The sequence below is a fragment of the Xenopus laevis genome, chromosome 7L (genome assembly GCF_017654675.1).
Source record: "Xenopus laevis strain J_2021 chromosome 7L, Xenopus_laevis_v10.1, whole genome shotgun sequence".
NCBI classification, from domain to species: Eukaryota; Metazoa; Chordata; class Amphibia; order Anura; family Pipidae; genus Xenopus; species Xenopus laevis.
The window spans coordinates 13,716,894-13,733,053 of record NC_054383.1 but is presented as its reverse complement, the minus strand read 5'-3'; the positions used below and the strand labels follow the sequence as shown (position 1 = coordinate 13,733,053).

Genomic DNA, 16,160 nt, shown 5'->3' with positions numbered 1-16,160 from the left:
AAGAATTTGGAATTATTTCTTAGGGTGAATGTCCCCTTTAAAGCCCAGGCAGGTTTTAAAAAGCACAAACTAGCCAAGGTACGTATTTGGGCTACTTCTTGGACCTTTGGCTGGTTTGTACATGTGCCAAGCCTTGTCTCCCAATGCATGTTGGGTAATGTAGTTTTTGTTCAGCAATTTGCGGACTGACAAGTTTAATATAAGACTACAATACCCAGCATGCAATGGGGCTGACTTGAGGAGAGTTGTGGAGACAGAAACATTAGGAGAGTTGTGGAGACATGGGGGGTTTGTAGAGACTGGGGAGCTGAATGATGGACATCTGTGGGCTCTGCACTTAAAGTATGGATCATTATATGTCTACATGCTTTGCCCAATGACAATAGTTATAGGATAATATAAGACTTCTGTATATTTATCTACTCCCAGTCTATAGAGTAGGAGAAACCCTGTGAGGCTGGAGGACTCTGGGCAAATGCCCTCCTGGTCTATACAAACCAGGGACCAATCCCGAGCCGAGGATCTTACCGTGTGACATGTTGCTAGCCTCGCTCTTACAGTATCCGCACCGGTTTCCATCTTCCCCACCAAAGTACTCCAAGATACTCAGGGCACCCCCGCCGGCGGACGCCATCTTCCTCCCTACCCAAGCTCGTCACTCTGACAGGCAAGCGCGCTCCCTGCTCGACTGAGACCGCGCCCTGCGCCATCTTTAGTCCAGGAGGCTTACTATTCCATTTAGCCGCCATCTTAGATAAGGGCACCGACCAATGGGGACGCCATACTGTGTAAGGGAATCCGTGCCGAGCGCCATATTAATTGAGGGCTACAGCTCAGGCACACAACATACCTCCTAGCTTCGGTTCATTAGTTCGCAATCATTTAAGGCGTGTTTGTCAAACAAGATATCATTGTGGTGTGATTCTATAAACCGCGAGGAAGTATTATATAATGAGAGTAGCTTTGTGCTCACCGTCAGACGCTTTGCCCCCGGCTACCCGGCAGTACCCGCAGGATGCCTCCATCTTTGGCCCTCTATACTCCAAAATGGAATACATTGCCCTTACTGCTCTTTTCCCCGGGCTGAGGGGCCACAAGCGCGCTCCCAATACCCAAACCTTCAGGGCTCAAAGGCGCCCTCTGCTGGCAACAAACGCTAGAGAGGAGTCACAAGAAACCAATGGGCGCTCAGAGACAATTGCTAAAGGTCCTGGAGTCTCATCTGGAATCATCATGGGGCCCCTATACATTCAAGTTATCAGACCCCACAACAAGTAGAATGGTGATTCTCCCCCCCAATAAAAAAAAATGTTTGTCATCCACCCTAGCCACACCCACTATATTTAAACCCCGCCCACAAGCCTCACCCCCCTTTCATGACCCAAGAATTGCACTTTTATATCCTTGCTCCTCACTGCAGTGCCCCCTTGACAGTCCCTTCCAACCATGTCCACGGCCGCCATTATAAATCACTGGCCCTGCCCACAAGCCCCACCCCAGATCCCACCCACTCCACAGTTAAAAGACCACACAGACCTCAGCACTAAAAAAAGGGAACCCCCCCTCCCCCACACACACAAGTTATAAAAAGCTATTGCTGGTCAGGGCCCCCCTATAACTTAAAAAAACTGTGGCGCCAGGGCCCCCCATAAAAGTTTTTTTTTTAAAATTGGTGGTCAGGGCCCCCCTTACAAGTTTAATAAGAGAATTTTTTTTTTTAAAAAAAAAACATTGGTGGCAGGGGCCTATACATACAATAATACATTGGTGGTCAGGGGATTAAAAATATGGAAAAAACCCAAATTGGTATTCAGAGGAATTGAACTTGTGGCTTCAGGACTTCAACTTCACCTCCTTTAGTGACTTTGGGTCATTTTCAATTTTAGTTGTTTTTATGACTTCGGGCCTTTTCGCCACTTCAGGACTTCAATTTTGGCTGTTTTTTAGACTTCGGGTCTTTTCACACTTCCGGACTTCAATTTTGGCTGTTTTTGAGACTTTAAGGGATACTGTCATGGGGAAAACATTTTTTTTCAAAATGAATCAGTTAATAGTGCTGCTCCAGCAGAATTCTGCACTGAAATCCATTTCTCAAAAGAGAAAACAGATTTTTTTATATTCAATTTTGAAATCTGACATGGGGCTAGATATTTTGTCAATTTCCCAGCTGCCCCAAGTCATGTGACTTGTGCTCTGATAAACTTCAATCACTCTTTACTGCTATACTGCAAGTTGGAGTGATATCACCCCCTCCCTTTTCCCCCCCAGCAGCCTAACAACAGAACAATGGGAAGGTAACCAGATAGCAGCTCCCTAACACAAGATAACAGCTGCCTGGTAGATCTAAGAACAACACAATAGGAAAACCCATGTCTCACTGAGACACATTCAGTTACATTGAGAAGGAAAAACAGCAGCCTGCCAGAAAGCATTTCTCTCCTAAAGTGCAGGCACAGGTCACATGACCTGGGGCAGCTGGGAAATTGACAAAATGTCTAGCCCCATGTTAGATTTCAAAATTGAATATAAAAAAAATCTGTTTGCTCTTTTGAGAAATGGATTTCAGTGCAGAATTCTGCTGGAGTAGCACTATTAACTGATGTGTTTTGAAAAAAAAAAAACGTTTTCCAATGACAGGATCCCTTCAGGTCTTACATTTTGGCTGTTTTCAAGACTTTGGGTCTTTTCACGGCTTCAAGACTTCAGTTTTGGCTGTTTTCGTGACTTTGGGTCTTTGAGGCACTTTGGGACTTTGGCTGTTCGGCACTTCCACATTTCAGCACTTCCACATTTCGGCTTTTCGGGACTTCAGGAGAGGAGACATGGCTTTGCCGCTGTCAAGGGGGTTCCAAATGTTAGGCACCCCCAAGTGAATGTATTTAGTTAACTGAAACCCAGACCCGGTGCTATCAGCAGAAAACTGCACCAGCCGAGGTTATTCCAGTGAGCACCACGGAGCGATCCTCTTCCGTCTTCCTCTTGCGGTTGCGCAGTAGAACGAAAATCGAAAATTGGCTATTTCTTTCAACTTCGCATGCGTTTGCCCCGGGCAATTTGAAGAAAGAAGAAGCCGGGGCAGTGCAGTTTTCTGCCGATAGGAGCACTGGCCCGGGGTTTCAGGTAAGTCAATACAATCACTTGGGGGTGCCTAACATTTGGCACCCCCAAGTGCAGGATGACTTTCCTTCTCCTTTAAGGATACACTTGGAGGTGCTGTCGGAACCATTTACATTCTGGAGGGTAGTGGGTCACCATTTGGGAGAGATTAGGCCAACCAGCTTTTGGTGGATCAATGGGTGATCCTATTCGTGGGGATAAAACGTTGGCTTTTCAAAGACTGGAATAATGTGAAGTGTATCCATAAACAAAGCAAATACATCCATAAACAAAACACTTCTTACTATATTGGGTAAAAATGGCAACTCACAATGGTAGGAGAAACAAGGTGCCCCAGAATGGAATATTCAAAAAAAGAGTAGGGTTGTTCAGCACTCAAACGGATCCACAGGACCAAAATATTTTAGTTAACAAAAAAACACATCTTTATTTGTCAAAGTTAAAAAAAATATACTTGCATTTCCATCTGCCCTACGCGTTTCGTACCCACAAGAGCACTAAATCATGGGCTAAAAATGCCAGCTGCCAATGAGATGCAAGCAAGGTGTTTGGCTTAATTTTGTGGAGGATTCTGTATTCAGCTGATTGGGTGAAAGGAGTTATTCACCTTTAAATACATTTTTAATATGATGTAAAGAGTGATATTCTGAGACAATTTGAAATTAGTTTTCATTTTTTATTATTTGTGGTTTTTGAGTTATTTAGCTTTTTATTCAGCAGCTCTCCAGTTTGCAATTTCAGCAATCTAGTTGCTATGGTCCAAATTACCCTAGCAACCATGCATTGATTTGCATAAGAGACTGAAACATGAATAGTAAAGGCCCGAATAGAAAGACGAGTAATAAAAAGTAGCAATAATTATAAATGTGTAGCCTTACAGTGCATTTTATAAAAAATAAAGGCCAATTGAAAAGTTGCTTAGAATGAGCAATTCTATAACATACTAAAACACGGGTGAACCTCCCCTTTAAAACAAATGACCCAATGCAAATAAAGTACATGAAACCCCTTATACACAAGTCTGGGACCATCGCCTTCCCACATAAGCAGCAAAAGTGAACTGGAAAGCGACTGGTTTTTAATCTGATAATCAAAAGTGTTTATTTACGCATTTAAAGATGGTCATTCCTGCTTCCAGAGAGACATCCACAAACATTAATTTATGGACTATGAAGTCAAGAACTAAAGTTGTGCCACAAGTAATGGATACATTAAAGGACATATCCGCGAAATATCCAAAGAAAAATATATAAAAAGAAATTTAAATCTACTATAAAATGCCACGGTGGTAAAATCCAGCAGCACTGGAGACACGTGCTCTTGATCTGGGTCAGTGCTGTGCAACTTTTCTTGCTCTTGGGTCGGATAATATTGAAATAATGAGGTCACAGACATGTATAAAACAGGGGCCTGTGTCTGTGTTCTTGTATCATCTCCGATCTTTAGCAAAACCAGCCTTGTATAGTTTGCTGCAGAGCGGGCCACCACAATCTTGTCCCAGGATATCCTCTGCACGCAGGCCCGGACTGGCAATTTATGGATTCCGGCAAATGCCAGAGGAGCTGCTAGAAGATGCCATATATTTATTGGGCTGGTGGGGCTGTATGGACCTCTGTGTGCTTGAAATGCCAGGACCTATCCAATCCCATCCAGGCCTGTCTGCGTGAGTTCACACTTAGCACATGTGATGCATTTTTCTGAAGACTTCTGTAGTGCAGGAAAGTACCCTGGGTAAGTGTGATTTTAAAAGGAGAACTAAAGCCTACCTAAAGAAGTAGCTAGAAATGTTGTACATTATGTTTTGTGCTTCTATACCAGCCCAAGGCAACCACAGCCCTTTAGCAGTAAAGATCTGTGTCTCCAAAGATGCCCCAGTAGCTCCCCATCTTCTTTTCTGCTGATTCACTGCACATGCTCTGTTAATTGCCAGTTAAGAGAAGGCCGCCATGGCTTAAATTGGATTTCTAGGTATGTACAAGAATTTACACATATAAAACATTCAGCTCAAACGTCCAAGGTAAAAAATAGAAAAAAAAAAGTAAAATATAAAAACTTCTTGCAAACCTAAAAAAAAGAGAGATAAAAAAGGGAAATGAATGAAAGGGTAAGAATATCACTGAAGGATAAATATAAACATGAAGCACAGAGAATTGAGTGATGCTAAACGCAGTCTTGTGTTATGGCACAGGTGATGTACTGCTGGATAGGGAGGATTTCATTATAAATGTGGAGAGAAGGGGGGAGGGGTTTGTTTATACAGAGGTTTCTCTGTGGCCTTCTAATGCATTCATTTTTCCTTACTATTGCATAGGCGTAACACTATGACTAAGGCTGCAAACCTGTACATACACATATTATACTTACATATTAAGGTTACACTGGTGGGGGGATCATCGGTTCAGATATTTCAAATGTCTCTACGATTTCCTGAATGGAAATAAAAAGTTGGTGAGAATTAATAAAAAAATAAAAAAAAATAAACTTTCCAGGGTGTAATTAACTGTAAGAGAAGGAAGGGGGAAGTTATGATATTTTTACCTTCCAGTCTTGGTGGCTAAGGGACACGACTCCCTGATACCTCGGCTGATTATCTTTGTCGATATTGCCTTCATTTTCCTGAGCAATTGGTTCTGCGAAGAATAAAAAACACGCGCAGGGAGTCAGCCCAACTGGGAAGCATACTGTATTATCTGCCATTCATATTGAGCTTTTATCAGGGTAAGAACCTGCTCAGGACCTGGGGTTTTCTGGACAAGGGGTCCTTCTGTAATTTGGAGCTCCATACCATAAACCAACTAAAATACCATATCAACACTAAATAAATCTAATAGGCTGGTTTTGCCTCCAATATTATATCTTACTTTGGATCAAGTACAAGGTATTGTTTTATTATTGCAGAGAAAATCATTGTAATTATATGAGCAAAATGGAGTCTATGGAAGGTGGCTTTCCTGTAATTCAGGGCTTTCTGGATAACGGGTTTCCTAAAAATGGATCCTAGACCTTACTAGATGCAAAACAATTTTTACAGCACTGTCCGAAGACCTTATAATACTTTGTGCCAATCCATTAACACAGTACTGTATATAAAGACACTTACCTATGATCGGCAGTTTGTCCTGATCGAGCTTTATTCTAGCAAAGCCGTCCTAGAAGAAGGTCAGATTGCGTGTCATATTAAACGTATAAAATCATTCCGTCATTCTGCTGTATATCCATTAGATACTAGGAGATACTAATAGAGCAATGGCATGTCCATGTGTTTAAGTAAATCATAGGCAGCGCCAAATAACCCAAAATCACTGAACACAATGGCAATAGCCTGAAAGCTCTAGTGGAAACAATGGACAGTTTGAAAACCTGCTCCAAATGCTTCTAGAGCCCAAGGAAGAAAGTCCAAGATGGGAGGCAAGAACCCCAACCAGTGAAAAGGGTATACACACACACACACACATATACATGATATACTCACCCTTATAATAAATGAGACGTGAAAGATGTTCTCTACTGTTCGTGCAAAGGAGTTTGGATCAATGACAAAGTCAAAAAAAGAAATAGGGGTTTCCGCTGAAGAAGAAATAAGGGAAACGTATGTACTTATATAAATACACATACAATATTTATTTATAGAACTTCAGTCTATAAAGCAGATAATTAAGAAACATAATATCTAAACTTTTTCTTTTAAAGAGTGGTTCGCCTTTATATTAGCTTTTTGTATGATGTAGGGAGTGATATTCTGAGACAATTTGCAATTGGTTTGCATTATTTATTTGTGATTTTGGGATTATTTAGCTTTTTATTCAGCAGCTCTCCTTTTTGCAATTGGTTTTAATTTTTTATTATGTCGTTTTTGACTTATTTATCTTTTTTTTTTATTATTCAGCAGCTCTCCAGTTTGCATTTTCAGCAATCTAGTTGCTAGGGTCCAAATTACCCTAGCAACCATGCACGGATTTGAATGAGAGACTGGAATATGAATAGGAGAGGCCTGAATAGAAAATAGATAATGATGGGCAGGCACATACCAGACCACACTCCGTAAATTGATGTAGTTAAAAAGTATTTATTTAGCAAAAAAACATCACAGCAAAGCAAAGTTCCGTGCCTTAGGGGCACTTTTTTTCTGGGTAAATTAACCCCATTATCTACTGCACTCGACACTGAATGCCTTTCTCTAAGCTGCCTGAATAGAAAGTTTACTAATTAAAAGTAGCAATAACAATACATGTGTAGCCTTACAGAGCATTTGTTTTTAGATGGGGTCAGTAACCCCCCTATTTGGAAACTGCAGTCAGAAGAAGAAGGCAAATTTTGCTTAGAACTGGCCATTCTATAACATACTAAAAGTTAACTAAAAGGATTTGTTCAGCATAAAAATAAAAACTGGGTAAACCGATAGGCTGTGCAAAATAAAAAATGTTTTCAATATAGTTAGTCAAAAATGTAATGTACAAAGGCTGGAGTGACTGGATGCACACACAAGAGTTCTAGGCAACGCACTCTTCGGATCACCCAAAGAATCGCTTGGTCTTCAGATCATTGGTAAAAAACTTTGATTTTATTGAAGATTTAACATTTTAACAAACTGTGTAACCCTGCGCCATGAGGTCTCTGATGAAGTGCAGTGACACGAAACGCGTCAGACCTCATGGCGCAGGGTTACACAGTTTGTTAAAATGTTAAATCTTCAATAAAATCAAAGTTTTTTACCAATGATCTGAAGACCAAGCGATTCCTTGGGTGATCCGAAGAGTGCGTTGCCTAGAACTCGTGTGTGCAACATTGCGTCTTCCCTTAGCGACGGACTCAGGGCGGCTGCACCTGGGTCACAACGAAGTCCGGGTAAGATCTCATACTTTCATCCATTTGGGGAGCCGATTCCAGCGAACACGTGAGGGGTCCGGGGCATGTTGCACCCGGACCAACAATCCTTAAGGGTGAGCTGGAACCGGCACTTGAGCAGAAAATTCAAATAGATTAACCTATAACATTTTCCCTTGTATGTTGATTTGCCATAGGACTCGTAGGAAAGATAACCATTTTGAAGTCCCAATAAATGACACTGGGGAAACTGTTTTGTGATGGAGTGACTGGGTGTCTAACATAATAGCCAGAACACTACTTCCTGCTTTTCAGCTCTCTTGGTTTCCACTGATTGGTTATTGCCTGGTAACCAGGGTAACCAATCAGTGACATGAAGGGGGGGGCACATGGGTCATAACTGTTGCTTTTGAATCTGAGCTGAATGCTGAGGATCAATTGCAAACTCACTGAACAGTTATGGCCCATGTTACTTAAAGTCACTGACTAACTCAGAGTTAGAGAGCTGCAAAGCAGGAAGTAGTGTTCTGGCTATTATGGTACACATCCAGTCACTCCAGACTTTATACATTACATTTTTTAATAACTAACTAGATTAAAAATATTTTTTATTTTGCACAGCCTATTTACCCAGTTTTTATTTTTACACTGAACTGTCCCTTTAAAGGTGGGCCACCCCTTTAACCAGATAAATACAGTACCATAGTGGGTGGAATTTGACACCCCACCCAGGGCACCAATCATATATCCCCCAGCCACTACAACCCTTCTTTAGAATGCATACGAGCAAAGAGACACTAAATATATATTATTACTACTATAAGTCTACATGTGTATAATGGGCCCTGATGCATTATGGGGAAAAAAGGCTCACAGCACTTGCAATCACTCCCCCTGCACTGATATAAAGGATCTTCACTTACGTTCATCTCTGAAGAATGTCTGCAAGTATCCCAGAATCCGTTCCACCTCTTTCTCTGTGGCTTCTTGGTGGGATTCTTCCATTTTCTTCAGCTACACACCAAACATTAAACACATGAGCCAAAGGCTTAGGAGTAAAGCGTAACTCACAGTCTACTGGCACTGCCAAGTAACTGTATAGCTTGTTGCTACCATACAAATTTAAGTTTCTGTAAAACATTTAAAGGAGAAGTAAACCCTAAAAATGAATATTCTACATAACACACTTATTGCACGAGGCTAAAGTTTTAGCTTGTCAATAGCAGCAATGATCCAGGACTTCATACTTGTCACAGGGGGTCACCATCTTGGAAAGTGTCTGTGACACTCACATGCTCAGTGGGCTCTGATTGGCTGTTGAGAAGCTAAGCTTAGGGCTCGTCACTAATTATCCAGCAGAAAATGAGCTTCCCCTGTAATATAAGATGATGCTACAGGTTTGCTGATTATTAAATTCTGATGCTAATTGCACTGGTTTCTGTGCTGCCATGTAGTAATTATCTGTATTAATTACTAATCAGCCTTATATTGTGACATTTCTATTCTATGTGTACTGTATATTGTGAGTGGGTCCCTAAGCTCAGTAAGTGACAGCAGCACAGAGTATGTGCAGTGAATCAGCAGAAAAGAAGATGGAGAGCTACTGGGGCATCTATGGAGACACAGATCTTTACTGCTAAAAGGCTGTGGTTGCCTTGGGCTGGTACAGAACCCAAAAACATTATGTACAACATTTCTAGCTACTTCTTTAGTTAGGCTTTAGTTCTCCTTTAAAAAGTTCATAGTAGTGCGTTAATTAGGGTGTTGATTAGATCACATACCTGTGCTGGCATTACTCCTTTCTCCTCGGTTTTATTAGACCTCTTCTGACGTTCGATGCGTTGTTTGACAACTGGAGGTTCGGTCTTAAATGACCCCAACCTGAGTAACCACAACATAGAAAAGGTTGACGCACCAGTAGCACAGACAGATCTCGCATTATCAGTGCAGTGTAAATAAACACAAACAAATCAGCCCAGAACTCACATAAAATGAAAGGTTGGCGTTCTCTTTAAGTAATTTTCTGCTTCTGACCCGAGTTTCTGCCAAGCATCAGTGGGCAGGTATCCCCCGGCATAACCCTCGTCGTCGCTTTCATTCGCAGAATTGTGTCCTGGGGATTCCATACGATTTAAGCCCATGAACGAGAGCTACGGAAACACAAGACTGGTTTCTTTACTCCCCCATTAAACTTTAGAACTTCAGCCTCTAAAAAAGATAATTAAAAAAACAAATGGATGAAAAGTATCATAATATCTAAATTATCTATAATTTTAATTTGAAAGGGGTTGTTCACCAGTTAACTTTTAAGTATGATGTAGAGAGTGATATTCTGAGACAATTTGCATTTGGTTTTAATTTTTTATTATTTGTGGTTTTTGAGTTACTTATCTTTTTTTTTTTTTAATTCAGCAGCTCTCCAGTTTGCAATTTTAGCCATCTGGTTGCTAGGGTCCAAATGACCCTAGCAACCATTCATAGATTTGAACAAGAGACTGGAATACGAACAGGAGAGGCCTGAATAGAAAGAGGAGTAATAAAAAGATGGGGCCAATTTGAAAGTTGGAAAGAGTCAGAAGAAAAAGGGGAAAAAAAAAAAAACTATTAAAAGACCAATGAAGACCAATTGAAAAGTTGCTTAGAACAGGACATTCGATAACATACTAAGGGGGTTATTTATCAAAGGTTGAATGTTTTTAATATCTTGAATGAACTCAAATGAACTCACAACTAGAATGGTGTCTTACTGAAGAAAAAACTTGATTCTGCGAAATCAAGTTGCGAAACCCGAAAACTAGAGAAAAAACTCAATAAGTTCGCATCATTCCAGTTTATTGGGCAAAAATTGCACATGGTGAAGGCTATTAACATCTTCAAATGGTTCAAGAGACCTCAGCCATTGACACCTACATGAGCTTGACAGGCTTTGGATGGTGGATTTTCAGATTCAATTTATTTGAAGGGTCGGAGTATAAGAAATCTCAGAAAATTTAAGTTTTTTAACCCGAAAATACGAGTTTTGACAACAACAACAAAAAAATAACTTGAAAACTCAAATTTTCGTGGAAAACCCAACTCGAATCATAATAAATCTACCTAAAAGTTAACTTAAAGGTGAACCACTCCTTTACAATAAAAAAGCTACAGAGGAAAAGGAAAGCGCATGGGTAGAGGTAAGATGGAGGGCAATGGGTTGTGTAGTTGACTGGCCCGCAGTTTTATTTTCCACATAAAACCACATTAAGAGGAGGATGGGGACTGACTGATACCCATAGTAGAGATATGGGATACGTTATCTGGAAACCCTTTATCCAGAAAGCTCCTAATTACGAGAAAGCCATCTCCCATAGACTCGATTTTAATCAAATAATTCAGATTTTTAAACTTGATTTTTTTTTTCTCTGTAATAATAAAACAGTAGCTTGTACTTCATCCCAACTAAGTATAATTAATCCTTATTGGAAGCAAAACCAGCCTATTGGGTTTATTGAATGTTTAAATTAATTTTAAGTAGACAATGTATGGAGATACAAAGATCCCTTATCAGGAAAACCCCAGGTCCCGAGCATTCCGGATATTAGGTCCCATACGTGTATATGGATATCTGTTGCCATTGGCAGGCCAGCATACATGTACAGATAATTGACTTTATCTGGGAGATTTACAGCAATTCTAATTTACCATGTTTGCAGGTCGTATTATAATAATCGACTGCGTCATATAAAGAAGCGTGTGGATTTGAACATGCAACTTACCAGATCTGCTGTAAATGACGTTGGGTCAAACACAGTCATATCAGCATGAAGCTGACTGGCTTTCTCCTTGCCAAGGCTAGAAGCCAGAACCAGTAACTGGGCATCAAGTGCCGCTTCTCTGGCACGGGACACTAATTATGCAAAAAAAAAAATGACAGTTGTTAATTATGTGGGTTGCTCCACCTATGAATCCCTAAAGATCTCCCACTAAGAATGTGGTTTTAGGAATGAGGAATATTAAAGCCTGTAAAGAGAAGAATTAAAAAATGTAAATAAAATGAACATTGTTCCAAAGCAGTGAAAACCCCCAAAACCGAGTAAAAGAGTAATCTCCCCAGTAAAAGGGTCTGTATTTATAGCGAAGAATTAGAAAATCCATTTACAAGTCTTGCCCCCCCCCCCCCCCCCATCACTTGCCTCCTGCAAAGATTTTATTGGCCTCCTGCAGGGCTTCTGTCAGTTTATCAGTCCTGGAGCTCAGCATTTCCTCACGGTTCTCTGCAAAGAAATAAAAAGCATTTACTAAGAGAGACTGCTCCTAAAGTGATTTGCTTTACCCGCCAGCACCCACTTTGCCACAGTATTATTGGTTAGACACAGTGGCAATATGGGGAGTTACGCATCTAACACCGCACATTAACGGTCCCTTGGTGAAGGACAGTTTCTTGAGACAGGTCAATTTAAAGGAGAACTAAAGCGTAACTAAAGAAGTAGCTAGAAATGTTGTACATGATGTTTTGTGCTTCTGTACCAGCCCAAGGCAACCACAGACCTTTAGCAGTAAAGATCTGTGTCTCCAAAGATGCCCCAGTAGCTCCCCATCTTCTTTTCTGCTGATTCACTGCACATGCTCTGTGCTGCTGTCACTTACTGAGCTTAGGGACCCACTCACAATATACAGTACACATAGAATAGAAATGTCACAATATAAGGCTGATTAGTGATTAATACAGATAATTACTACATGGCAGCACAGAAACCAGTGCAATTAGCATCAGAATTTAATAATCAGCAAACCTGTAGCATCAGCTTATATTACAGGGGAAGCTCATTTTCTGCTGGATAATTAGTGACGAGCCCTAAGCTTAGCTTCTCAACAGCCAATCAGAGCCCACTGAGCATGTGTGTCACAGACACTTTCCAAGATGGTGACCCCCTGTGACAAGTTTGAAGTCCTGGATCATTGCTGATATTGACAAGCTGAAACTTTAGCCTCGTGCAATAAGGTCATTGTATAACATATCAAGAGTTTGGGTAGGTTATTTAGGATTCTGGGCAGATTTGGCCAAAACTGAACCCTTGGTTTGGTGTGCACCCCTAGTCATTCCCAAAACGGGAGGATTTTAGAGAGTTTTCTGTGCATTCAGGATGGTGTTAGTAGTGATGGGATTGTGCAGATTGTGCTTCATTCGTTTTTATTTAATCATTTATGTAATGATTGCATTTATAGGTACACACATGTATATCTGCAGAAAAGTACCTGTATCTATAGTATATTGTATTAGATGAAGATCTCTGCTGGCATGTGTGATATTACCCACAGTCTCTCAATGTATATAACATGCTTGGGTTCAGGGCCAGGTCGCTTACTTGATGACTTTGGGGAGCGCTTAAGAACCAGCACCCAGTGAAGGGCCCAGACTAGGGGCAGGCAACGGAAAAGGTACATGACAGAGTGAAAGATAAATAGGCAGAATGAGAGAGAGAGAGAGAGAGAGAGAGAGAGAGAGAGAGAGAGAGAGAGGACAGACAGATAATTAGATGGATAGACAGACAGATATATAGAATGAGCGAGAGAAAGAGAGATATAGATATATACAGAAATATTATATGGAGAGATAGGGAGATTTCAAATAGATAGCATGGGCGAGAGAAAGATATATATATATATATATATATATATATATATATATATATATATATATATATATATATATATATATATATATAATCCTCTCCAGGAGAAGCCGCACTACTCAGGACTTATTGTAAAGTAATACATTTATTGAACACACTAACGTTTCGGCTGCAACATCAGCCTTTGTCAAAGTTACACACATTAAAAAAATTACCCTTAAATACCCACGCTATGGCGCGAAAATATCACAAATATGATTTGATTTGATTTGTGATATTTTCGCGCCATAGCATGGGTATTTAAGGGTAATTTTTTTAATGTGTGTAACTTTGACAAAGGCTGATGTTGCAGCCGAAACGTTAGTGTGTTCAATAAATGTATTACTTTACAATAAGTCCTGAGTAGTGCGGCTTCTTCTGGAGAGGATCGTATGAAGTTTCATGAGGCGTGCACCCAGGCAACGAGAGGATATTTATCGTGAGTGCTGGGAGTTTGGGGAGATAGATAGATAGATAGATAGATAGATAGATAGATAGATAGATAGATAGATAGATAGATAGATGATAGCTAAATTATAGATCGATAGATCGATCGATAATAGATGATAGATAGATAGACAAAATTACAGAGAGATAGGACAGACAGATAATTAGATATATAGATTAGACAAATTAAAGAGCCTTGGGGGAATGGAGGGCACAATTATCCCATTGAACAGGTGCATCTGGCACAGTCAAGCTGAAATCTCTGCCCACCCGGTAGGACTCACGTTGTACGTTCCGTATAAGGTCCCAGTACCGCTGCCGTATTTGCCTGCGGCTGAGATCGTCCCCGTCGGTGGACTCATAATCGCCTCCATTCATATTCCCCTCGGGATCCTCCGACTCGGAGGCAGCAGCCGATCTCCGGCTGGACATGGTTCCAAACACCGGCCCTGCACCTCCCAAAGGAGTTTTGAATGTTTTGCCGCGTACAGAGAGACCAAGCCAGCGCCACCAGAAGAATTTGGCTGCTACGGAAAAGCGGGCGGGACATTTGCGTTTCAAGCCTCGCTCTGGTCAGACAGCGTTGGCGATACTACTGTTACGTTGTTAGGATGAAATGTTATTTTTATTTATTTTCAACATAACCTAAATGATTAGGGTCGGTGCTGAATATACTTTTGGCCTGTTTTCATTCAGATGGAAAATCTATGGCTTTTGTTATAGTAAATGAGAAGATGAACTTCTTCCTGGTTCCTTGTTTATTTTTGCTACTTCCTGGTTCTAATAAGGAGTCTCTTCCAAACTCTGGTGCCTGCCTGTGTTTTTGTCTTTTTCCCCTATTTGTAATTATTGGCATCAGACAGCATTTTTTATTGGCCAGACTCTAGACTATACATCATCTTCATTCCACTATTTGTGTCTGAACCCCAAAACACAAATATAATACAGAGCTGGAAACCAGAGTTCACACCAAATCTTCATACTTGTTTTAGGAGTACTAACTGGCTGCCCCAGCCATTGCTCTGGGCCGTATAGGACGGAAGAGGGGGCTTTACTATATGAAAATATCTGAGGGGGTTTTTCGTTAGAGGAAAAGTAATTTCTAAAGAGCAAATAAATATAATTTCAGACTGTTTGCAGCAATAATTCCCCTGTACAGCAGCCCTACATAGTATAGGACACAGGATACAAGGCCCCCAGCTGTCTGTAGAAATTTCAGTCCAGCCTTGGTGCATGTAGCCCATAAATTGAAACAAAAGGTTTATCCTTTTAAAGCAAACATCTAGTTGGTTGCTATGGGTTACAAGACCTGGTGCAAACGTCGTGACCACAAAGTTACTCCATTCCTGGACTCAAAGGACATTACAGTCTTATTCCTCAGGTATAAACCAGGGTCAACTCCATTGGATCCCAATAAACCTGCTATATATTTTATTCTATGTAAGTTGCCCACACAAACAATGTTTGGGGGACTCCAACTCCACATAATAACAACACCCTGATCACAATAACCCATATCAGGTCCCACTGCAAAAGTTTTTTCGGCTGCAGGGAAAAGGAGGGGGGGTGATATATGTGTTTGGGGAGGCTACCAAAAGGCTTTCCGTTGGAGATATTGCTCAACACTCTTATAATTAGAGGATTTGTTTTAAAAGGAAACATTTCCTTTATCATTAAAAACTAGTATAAAATAATAGTATTTCCAATATCGTCAATTGATTTGTTTATTAATTATTACAGTATCTATTCCCTGTATCTTATGCCCAGAGACAAACTACGTGCATAGGCTGTTTCTAAACCTATAAGGTGGTGAAGTGTAATTTGTATATAATTAGACATATTTTGCATTTTGGTCAGTAGATGGCAGTAACATACAAGGTCTGACATAGAGGTTTGTGGGGGGATAGTGTCCCTGGCTGCCTGACTGAATAGCCCCTAACAGTTCAGGTGCACTGAAGAATTCCATGAGAGCAGGAAGGGGAAACAACCCAATACAACTCTAGGCTAACTGTTATATGTTACTGTATGATTTATACAGTGCAGCCAAGATATAGAGCTCTGAGCTTTCTTAGATATACATTAATTAAGGGGTGTGTTAAGCTCTGAGTGGACCTGCACAGT

The 16,160-nt window shown here is 40.6% G+C and overlaps 2 protein-coding genes across 7 annotated transcripts in view; both read right to left on the bottom strand.

Moving 5' to 3' along the window:
* Positions 1-1,290, bottom strand: part of ate1.L (arginyltransferase 1 L homeolog) — a 61,038-nt gene extending 59,748 nt beyond the window's left edge. The window contains exon 1 of one of the 6 annotated variants that reach the window (XM_018224216.2): positions 974-1,290. In XM_018224216.2, coding sequence (XP_018079705.1) covers positions 974-1,058 — 85 coding nt within the window. In that variant the 5' untranslated portion in view covers positions 1,059-1,290. 6 annotated transcript variants of the gene reach the window in all.
* A 2,489-nt stretch (positions 1,291-3,779) lies between these two features.
* nsmce4a.L (NSE4 homolog A, SMC5-SMC6 complex component L homeolog) lies at positions 3,780-14,515 on the bottom strand. Its single transcript, NM_001127872.1, is given in 11 exon segments — positions 3,780-5,181; positions 5,482-5,544; positions 5,656-5,747; positions 6,218-6,266; positions 6,590-6,684; positions 8,865-8,955; positions 9,723-9,822; positions 9,928-10,091; positions 11,697-11,827; positions 12,114-12,194; positions 14,324-14,515. Coding segments are annotated over 10 exon segments (1,005 nt in total). The 5' UTR covers positions 14,472-14,515; the 3' UTR covers positions 3,780-5,181; positions 5,482-5,490.
* Between the last annotated feature and the right edge of the window lie 1,645 nt (positions 14,516-16,160).